This window comes from Corvus brachyrhynchos, unplaced genomic scaffold, assembly GCF_000691975.1.
Source record: "Corvus brachyrhynchos isolate BGI_N302 unplaced genomic scaffold, ASM69197v1 scaffold229, whole genome shotgun sequence".
NCBI lineage: Eukaryota > Metazoa > Chordata > Aves > Passeriformes > Corvidae > Corvus > Corvus brachyrhynchos.
In genome coordinates this window covers 3,931,598-3,941,270 of record NW_008240042.1, presented here as the reverse complement: position 1 = coordinate 3,941,270, position 9,673 = coordinate 3,931,598, and the positions used below count along the sequence as shown (strand labels likewise).

Below are 9,673 nucleotides of genomic sequence, written 5' to 3'. Positions count from 1 at the left end.
AGAGCTGTAATTCCAATAGGTAGACTTCAACTAAACACCTGTGGTATATATGATTTCCTTTAAAACCGGCTTCCTGAATACTGATAGCACAGGAGGTGGTGATCCACTGGAATTGAGACATGCTGGGCATGTTTTGGGAACTGGGGCCATCTCTAGTAGGAGAATAATCCCCACTGTGTAAATGTAATGCCTGGTTTCTGGCTCAGGTGAAAACAAAAAGTGTGATTTAAGATGAATTTTGCATGTCTGAAGGGACATGCTTGTCAGCAAGAGCCAGGATCTATCTCCTCCATGCCTGTCTCTGCACTGTAATTATTTATGGTAATAAATCATTGGAGTTGACAGACATTTGCCTGTGGGTATCCTGAGTTATTCATAGGACAAAAAAATCCAACAAAAAACAGATTACAGGTGGGGTTTGTAAATGTATTTATTGCTGATGAGTAAAATGTGGGGTGACAATGGAAAAGTGGCAGGTTTTAGCCTGTCAATGTCACAGTATCATCCTGATTCACATTAGTGACTTCTTGTATTCCACCCCAACAGCAACACAGATGTGCACACGGTGGCTTCACTGCTCAAGCTGTACCTAAGGGAACTCCCAGAACCAGTCATACCATATGCAAAATATGAAGATTTTCTTTCCTGTGCCAAAATGCTCAGCAAGGAGGAAGAAACGGTGAGTTGGTAACTCAAGTAAGATGAAATAAAAGGCTGTTCCAGTTTTCAGGAGGAGAGAAGCTGGTGGTTGTCCTAATTTAAACGAACATCTATTAAATGAGGCAGGTTTTGTAGGAAAATTGTTGCCACGTGGGTCCTTTGGAATTCTAAATAAAGGTGTGTAGCATAACCTTAGCTGTATTTATTGCATGTCACTGAATCGAGTTCAAGTAAACATCACTGTAGCCAATGGCTTCCATTTTGCATGGAATAGACTTACATTTCCATGGGTTAGATTCTGAACTATAAAAGGAAGGGTCTTGGTGGTTGCTGCTCAACCCTTGCTGTTAAGTCAGGAGTCATTTATTAGTCAGAATCTAGTATGGACCTGAACTGGGTAAAATAACCAAGTAGTTTCTTACAGGAAATGTGAGCTAGTTCAAACCAGAATTGTTTCTGGAAGCCTTGTTGTCAGCAGGAGGAATGGAGCTGCTGGTCAAAAAAAAAAAAAAAAAAAAGAGAAAAAGAAAAAGACATGATGAAACCAAGATATTTATTTTCTTGTTTATTTTTTTCCAGAGCTAACTCTTGTTACCCAAATCCAGAATGGGTTCTACAAGCTGTTCTGATCATAACCTATATTTAATGCTGCAGTTTCAGTGGTGTGTTTGTTGTCTTGCAATTGGAATTGCTGACTTTTTTTTTTAATCTGATAAAGTGTTAAAAAACTATGCTTACTCACTCTTTATTTTTCCTTAAACCTCTTAAAGGGCCTGAAAGAACTGGTGAAGCAAGTGAAGAGCCTGCCAGCTGTCAATTACAATCTGCTGAAATATATCTGTAGGTAAGTGCTCTTGCAAGAATATCACAATGGTATTTATAGGTGTGAGCTGACAGATAGACCTGTCTGTGGATGTGCCCTGAAGGAACAACATTACTCACACTTGGAGGACTGGTGAACTCAAGTGAAGGTGCTAAAGCTGTAGATTTACTGCATGACTAATTAGTAATTTGCTCTATCAAGATTGTGACTTTCTTTCATAAGCAGGCAAGGAGTGCAAGAAAGTAGAAGTGAATATATTCTGTCCTCTTGATAGGACACAGTGTTTCCCATTTCTAACTGCGGTTACTGGCTTTGTTTACATTTGGAATGCAGTACTTAAACTATGTTAAGGAACAATTACATGCTTTGACTTTTTTTTTCTTTAATTTCCTCCTTACATGTTCCTTAAGGACCTCTTTCTTCCCCACAGATTCCTTGATGAAGTCCAGTCGTATTCAGGTGTAAACAAAATGAGTGTGCAAAACCTGGCTACAGTTTTTGGCCCCAACATCCTGCGCCCCAAAGTGGAGGATCCTCTGACGATCATGGAAGGTGAGCTTACTGTACATAACTTGTAAGGGAAAAGAAGAAAGGTCTTCAGGTTTATTACCAGCACATACCAGTCCATGCAGTATATGCAGTAATATATCTGTTATATAGAGACAGAAGTTTTCAACCTGCATGAGCTTTTGGGTTAAATCTTGAAGTTTAGTATAAAAGCTACTGAAATGTGCAGCATTGCAAACAGACTTTGCATGAGATTGTTCTGCCCTGGCAACTTCACTAAACATGGACCTTCTCTCTCAAAATTTCCTGCTAACATGGCATGTTCTTGCTCAGCATGTGCAGTTGGAGTGCAGTTAATATTTTACCTGTGGTTCTTGAGGACGAGGAAAAGTTCAGGTTCACACTGCAGTGACCCGTGTAGAACCCTCACGAGGCAGTTGTATATTACATGCCTTCCTGAACAACAGGAATCAATTTACCAGCTGCATGCTCTCACTTACAGCCATGTTCAGCTGTAGCATTTTGCTGTGTTTAAGATAAAAATATGGACGTGACCAAGTCCTCCTATAACTTTCTTCTAGACTTAATCTTTGTGACTTTAACTCTCCATGAAGTACACGATGCCTTTTCTGCCATCAAACATGTTTTGTTTAATGTGTAGGATTTACTCAACTTTCTCAAAAATTTAGGGCTGTAGGCAGACTGTGCACTGAAAATGCTACCAAAACTCAAAAAAAGCAGTTTTCATAGTTTATTTGAGAGTGTGTGGAATTACTCTTTTCCTGTGAGTATGATGCTTTTTCTCTTCCCCAGATACAACAATGCCCCGTACACTTTGTTCGTTTACTTGTTTTTCTAAAGTTTTTCATTTCCTCCTTCTTCCCTTCAATTCTTACCACAACAGCTATGTTGTTGTGAACAGAAACAAGGCATTTCCAAATCATGTATGAAATCCGTGAATACTGTCTGAGCAGCTCTCCATCCTGCTTATCAACAGCCCTAGAATTAAAATGATGGTGCCTGTTGCAGGAAATGGGATGGATGCTACATTCGCTGTATGAAAGCACATACACTTTTTTAACTAGTGAGAAACGGGTTTGATTAAACAGATCTATGACCTTTTAAGCACACCTTTAAGATTTGACATAAGACAGTGCTGATTTGCAATTGGGCTACACATACTTAAATGTGTATGTAACAAAGCCCCTATACACATTGATTGGTGCTCATGGCCACCCTTCATCATTTCGCTTTGCTTTTTGGAAGATGCAGAGTGCTTTTCTTGCACAACTGTTCAAAATCAGCCATGCAGTTACAGGGAACCATATTTTTATGATGGGGATGAGGAGTTGGTTTTGTTTGATTCAGCAGAGATGGGGAAATTTTTTCCTGTCAAATGCAGTCATAAAAGTTGCCTGAAGACAATGCAATGTTTGTAGTCAGGTTCTGCACATAACAGGTAATGTTCTCAGAAGGAATGCAGCTAAGTATGCCATGGGAGTAGCTAAGTGAATTTTCCTACTGCCTAGTTCTAATGTATCATTTTGCCTTAGCAAACAAACGAGTGAGAACACCTAAAAAAGATGTTGAGTACCCACATTGAATTGATTCTTGGTACTTGTATTTTAAAAGGGTGAGATACAAAATCCAGAGTATTACAAAGGAGTTGATGTTAAATGATTTTCACAGCGGGAATTTATTGATTAGAAGAGCGCAGCATGCCTCCAAAACCTTTGTAGCAGTTTAAAAATGAGGTGGTTATTGTAACTACCTTGACCTTGTTCCTGAAATATTCTTAATAATCCTTAATAAGGGTCTGCTTAGCAAAAGAGTTGCACATCTTTATCTTGCCAAGTCCAATTCTAAATGCTGGTGTGTAAAGTGCAGTGCAGTCAAGTGGTGTGCTTTAAGAGGAAAGGCGGCTGCCTGTTAGAGGAAGCAGCAGGCTGTGGTCCTGCATTATTTCCATAGTGTGCTGTAATGTGGCATAGTTCTCTGGCTGCATATAGTCTCACCATGGAGTGGTTAAAGGCATTCACATTAAATTAATTCTCTCTCATTACTGCACTGTTTTGCTTCAGAAGACTAAAATGTCTGTTCCAGCAGTGTAAATCCCTTGCCTGCCCATTTGCTGTTTAACTGCCAAGCACAAGTGCTGTCCCAGAATGAGACCTTGGTCTTAAAACGTTCGCCACATTGAGTGGAAAGACATCATTTAGAATGATGTTACCATGTTCTGCTCATTATCTCCTCCTGTGGTCTTCAGGAAATGCAGTTACTGTCACGGTAACAGCTTCTTTGCAAATGTTCCTGTTGTTTTTAGGGGTCTGTGAGGCCTTGCTAGCTTGGTGTGATGGAAGGAAAGAGGTAATGCTGACGTGGCCCTGTAGCCAAGAGGCACTTCAGCCTTGTTAAACATTCTGGGTGTTACACAGATGGATGCATTGTGTCAATGTTTGTGTAACCGAATGTTTGCTAAGTATTTGTGGAATCTGATAGATAAAATATGTTTATGCCTTAAATAAAACAGGCCATTCACAGCCGCGTCTCCTTTCAGGTACAGTAGTAGTCCAGCAGCTCATGTCAGTGCTGATTAGCAAACATGAAGAGCTGTTTCCCAAGGATATAGACCCTCAGATAGGACCCGAGGTGTGCAACAACAACAACGAAATTCCAAAGAAAACTACTGCAGGGCAGCTACAGAACAAAGAGAACAACAATACCAAGGAGACAGCAGTGAGGCGCTGCTCTTGGGACACGCCTGAGTCTCCCCAAAGGGGAAGCATGGACTGTGAGTCTCCGACTGCTCTGCCAGGTAGCAAGACAAATAGCCCCAGGAACAGCATCCAGAAACCAGATGTCACCAGGAGCCCGCCACTCATGGTGAAAAAAAATCCTGCTTTTAATAAAGGTAGCGGCATAGTCACCAACGGGTCCTTCAGCAGCTCTGTGGAGGGCCCGGAGAAGAGCCAGACCTTACCAAACTGCTCCCTGCAAACCAGGAGAACATCATCCCTGAAAGGGCCGGTGACCAAGATGGGGACACACAGCGTGCAGAACGGAGGGGTGCGGAAGCCCGGGCTGGGCGCCCAATGGCTACGTCACTCTGAGGGACAACAAGCAGAAGGAGCCATCGGTGGGTGAGTCAGGCCAGCACAACAGGCTTTCCACCTATGACAACGTCCACCAGCAGTTCTCTATGGTGAACTCTGATGACAAACAGAGTGTGGACAGTGCCACCTGGTCCACATCCTCATGTGAAATATCCCTCCCAGAGCACTCCAACTCCTGTCGCTCATCCACCACCACCTGCCCTGAGCAGGACTTTTATGCGGGTAACTTTGAAGACTCTGTGCTGGATGGGCCACCACACGAAGACCTCTCTAACCCGGGTGACTATGAGAACAAAAGTGACAGGAGGAGTGTGGGGGGCCATAGCAGCCGAGCCACCAGCAGCAGCGATAACAGTGAAACGTTTGTGCCCAACAGTACCAACAACCACAGTGCTTTGCACAGCCTGGTGTCCAGCTTGAAGCAAGAGATGGCCAAGCAAAAACTAGAATATGAGACAAGAATAAAAAGGTAAGGTAGTTTGGCTCTTTGCCATCTGACTGCCTTTTGCAGAGTAAATCCAACTTTTCCCTCTCGTGGCTTGCACTAGCTGCAGTCACTACTGTGTCACTCACTAGGTGCTTGCCAATGGGTTTGTCATCTTTCAGTGTTGACATTGCTTCAGTGATACTGTGACCCAGAAGAGTTTGTTTCAGAGCAATTGTTTGCCATGGTTGTGACAGGTTATCCTGTTGGTGTCAAAAGTAAAGCCAGAACCTTGTGAGTGTCTGTATAAAATCTAATTAACAAAATCAGTAGGCTCTCACAGTGTTTCCGTTAGTTCACGCCTGTTCTCCAGAGAAAGGCAACTGAGTGTCACATTTCAGTGAAAACAATTTTGTGGCATATTCAACCTGTACTTTTTGGGACTGGGGAGACTGCTGGACTCCTTTCCAGTCCTCATTCCTCTTGAGAAAGTGCAGCATCTGGGAGTTTACTCGTGGTGCTGTCTTTGCTCTGCTGCTGAGCCTTTCCTTCACAGCTCATACCTGTTAAAAGAGAGCAAGGGAGGGATGTGTCTTTGTCTACAGATAGTGCCAACTCTGCTCGTACAGAGCGAGATTGCTAGGGTGGGTGGTTGTAATGATCAGTGAATAACCTCAGAGTCTGTGCTTAGCATTAATTAGTGCACTCAGCAGTGCAGAGTTGTACTCTCTTTGTAATAAAGGTTCTTCAGTCAAGCTGTTCAGGACTTTCTGTTCTCACCTCTGTTCAAGTCTTTCTGTTCTCGCCTCTGTTACACGGCAGCTCTGTGCGCTGGTACCTCTGGCACTGCAAGTCACAGATCACAACGTGTGAGAGCTGCTGGCAACAGCAGCTGCCAGTCAAAGTGCAGCACATGGAGTGTTGCAGTCTTTCACCTGCATCACTATTTTCAGCACAGTGTGCAGTGTAGTAGAGCACTTCAGAGAGAGTTTAATATATGTGATGGCTGTGTATTTAGTACCACTCACACCACAGAGTCTATAATGGTTTGATTTGGAATGGACCTTAAAGATCATCCAGTTCCAAGCCCCCTGCCATGGACAGGGACACCTCCCACTACACCAGGTTGCTCAGAGCCCTGTCCAGCCTGGCTTTAAACACTGCCAGGGATGGGGCATCCACAACTTCTCTGGGCCACCTGTACCAGTGCCTCATCACCCTCAAAGTAAAGAAATTCTTCCAAACATCTGATCTAAACCTACTTTCAGTCTGAAGCCACTCCCCCTCGTCCTATCACTACAGCTCCTGACAAAGAGTCTCTCTCTGACTTCCCTGTAGGCCCCCTTCAGATACTGGAAGGCTGCAAGGAGATCTCCACACAATGTTCTCTTCTCCAGGCTGAGCAGCCCAGTCTTTCTCAGCCTGTCTTTGTAGGGGCTGTGCTCTAGTCCTCTTAAAACTTCGTGGTCCTCCTCTGGACTTGGTTCAACAGTTCCATGTCCTTCTTATGCTGGGGGCACCAGAGCTGGACACAGTATTCCAGGTGGGGTCTCACTAGAGCAGAGCAGAGGGGCAGAATCCTGTCCCTCACCCTGCTGGCCATGCTGCTTTGGATGCAGCCCAGGACACAGTTGACTTTCTGGGCTGTGAGCACACATTGCCAGCTCATGTTGGGTTGTTCATCAACCATCACTCTCAAGTCCTCCTCAGCAGGGCTGCTCTCAATCTCTTTCCTACCCAGCCTGTAGGTGTGCCTGGGATTGCCATGACACAGGTGTAGGACCTTGTACTTGCTTTATTGAACTTCATGATACACATATTTACAGATACATGCGGGTCCATACTGGCAAATAGATGCAGCAGGCAGATCAGCTGAAGAAAGGAGACTAGCAGTGAAACAAAGGCATTCAGGGCACTGTTCTTTGTGGGTGACACTACTGCAACTAGCAGCAGCCGAGTGTCAACACTTCCAGAAGTAAAAGGAATAGTTAGCCTACTCCTGGAGAATTAGATGGAGCTGTTTGCTTCTGTGCCTTTTGCTGTTCAGAGGCATTTTCTAAATCAGCTACCAAAGAGGCATTTTTAATAAGCTACCAAAGTGCTTGCCCTGTGAGAACATTTCTTTGATGAAGCCATTGTTTGTAGATATGCCCATCAGAATTTCAGTCTAAGCTTTATAAATGAAAAGACGTATGAATTTGTTGGTGGTGTGCATTTCTGCTTGAGTAAGTGAGGAGTTCTGCTCAGGAGCTGTCTGCTTTTATTTCCTTCATGCAGCTTGGAGCAGAGAAATCTCACCCTGGAGACTGAAATGATGGCCCTGCATGAAGAGCTGGATCAAGAGCGGAAGAAGTTCACAATGGTGGAAATCAAAATGCGTAACGCAGAGCGGGCGAAGGAGGATGCCGAGAAGAGGAATGATATGCTGCAGAAGGAAATGGAGCAGTTTTTCTCTACTTTCGGAGAATTGACAGTGGAGTCTCGCAGACCAGAAAGAGGCAACACCATCTGGATCCAGTGAGATTTGGAAGCATAGACTGTGGGACTTGAGGAAGGGCTTGGGGGTATTATACTGTATCAGGTGGCTGGTCACCTGTCTGAGGCTAGTACTCAACAAAATGTTACAAACCCTTGAAGAAAGAAATCATACATACATTAAGCACTCATATCTACAGTGTGTACTTACCAAGTTATACTCTTTGAATGCTTCATGAGACTACTGTCAAGTGTTACAACTGGATATGTGTATATAAATTTAAAAACCACCTTAGAGCAAGAGATGTATCTGAAGAAATATTTTAATGCAAGTCTTGTATTTAAACTGGTAAATTGAAATGTTGTTGCAATCAAGCTTTATATAAAGGCTTTTCTCCCTTGCACTTAATGTAATAAGCTATTTTTGGCATTGTGTTACCATCAGCTTATTTTGTATATCAAATGGGCTTTTTTTGTTTTTGTTTTGTTACCCCTTTTACTGGGGAGTGAAGATAAACAGATCTGTTAAGGTAGATGTGTGGATGGCTAGCCTTGATTTGCGTCGCTTCCAAACAGACAGCAGGATGAGAAACTCAAGTATGCTGTGGGCAAAATAAAGCAGTACTGGTTTCACAGAACTGATGGCCAAGGGAGAAAGTTCTGGGGCAGCCCTATTGTAAAATAACACCAATATGAAGGATATTAAGTCAGCCAGATTGGGGACAGTGGCAATGGGGTAAACAGCTGCTTGTTTGGGAACAAACCTGGGTGGCCAAGTAAGAAGTTGGGAGAGGAGAAAGGGGGACTTAAGGAGAAGTTAATCACATGACCAGAGCTTTTTGGTGTACCCTGAAGAAGCCCTGTGCCTGATCACTGCAGTTCAGAGCAAGGATATAAACCAGTTGTTCAGACCGTATTTGCGTCTGACTTACCTCTGTACTCTGGGTGAAAGTGAGTCCTTCTTGTAGTGCTGGTGAAGGTGTACACAGAGAAGTTTAACTGGAGATTCTGGTAGCCCTATCAGTGTGATGGGTATGGAAAAAAATAACAAAAAAATGTCCGCAGTAGAAGTTACTGGGGCAACTAGCAACAAACAGTAAATAAGGAAAAAAATACACCAACATATTCACCACTGGTATTTACTGTGTATATTAGCAAGGTATCACACTGTCTGAATGCTTCAAGAGATTACTGTCAAGTGTTACAACTGCGACAGTGCCAGGCTCTCGGCATCACCAAGGGAGCGCCTCAAGGGAACAGCCTGGAGCGTCACAGCATACAGAGTGCCAGTGGAAAAGAAACACCAGAGCCATCCTGAAAATTAATAATTTTTTTGGCATCTTTAAATACAGTAAGTATAACCAGTGTTTTCTACGCCGTGTTAAGGCTGTTTGGTTTTAACTTTGGGTTTAGGACTGTGAGCAGTATGATTGGAGGGGGTTGTTGAGACATCTTGGCTTCCCTCTAGTGTCTCTTAAATATATTGCAATTATTTTTTCATTCCAGTTGAGAGAGAATGATGAAGGCAGCTTCAAAGAATCTTCTTGGTTTTAGTATGGATATGAAACAAGTATTAATTGAATGTGAGAATTATACTGGGAAGCAAACATGAGGTTTTAAATTTCAGAGAAATACAGAGCACTACATGTGGTACTCATGGACATCAGTTGT

At 43.2% G+C, this 9,673-nt stretch overlaps 1 protein-coding gene across 1 annotated transcript in view; it reads left to right on the top strand.

The window, feature by feature from the left end:
- The window catches only part of ARHGAP24 (Rho GTPase activating protein 24), a 154,879-nt gene extending 146,344 nt beyond the window's left edge, over window positions 1–8,535 (top strand). The window contains 6 exon segments of the mRNA XM_008641286.2: window positions 547–679; window positions 1,431–1,504; window positions 1,914–2,035; window positions 4,548–5,061; window positions 5,063–5,572; window positions 7,805–8,535. Coding sequence (XP_008639508.1) covers window positions 547–679; window positions 1,431–1,504; window positions 1,914–2,035; window positions 4,548–5,061; window positions 5,063–5,572; window positions 7,805–8,048 — 1,597 coding nt within the window. The 3' untranslated portion in view covers window positions 8,049–8,535.
- The last annotated feature ends 1,138 nt before the right edge of the window (window positions 8,536–9,673 follow it).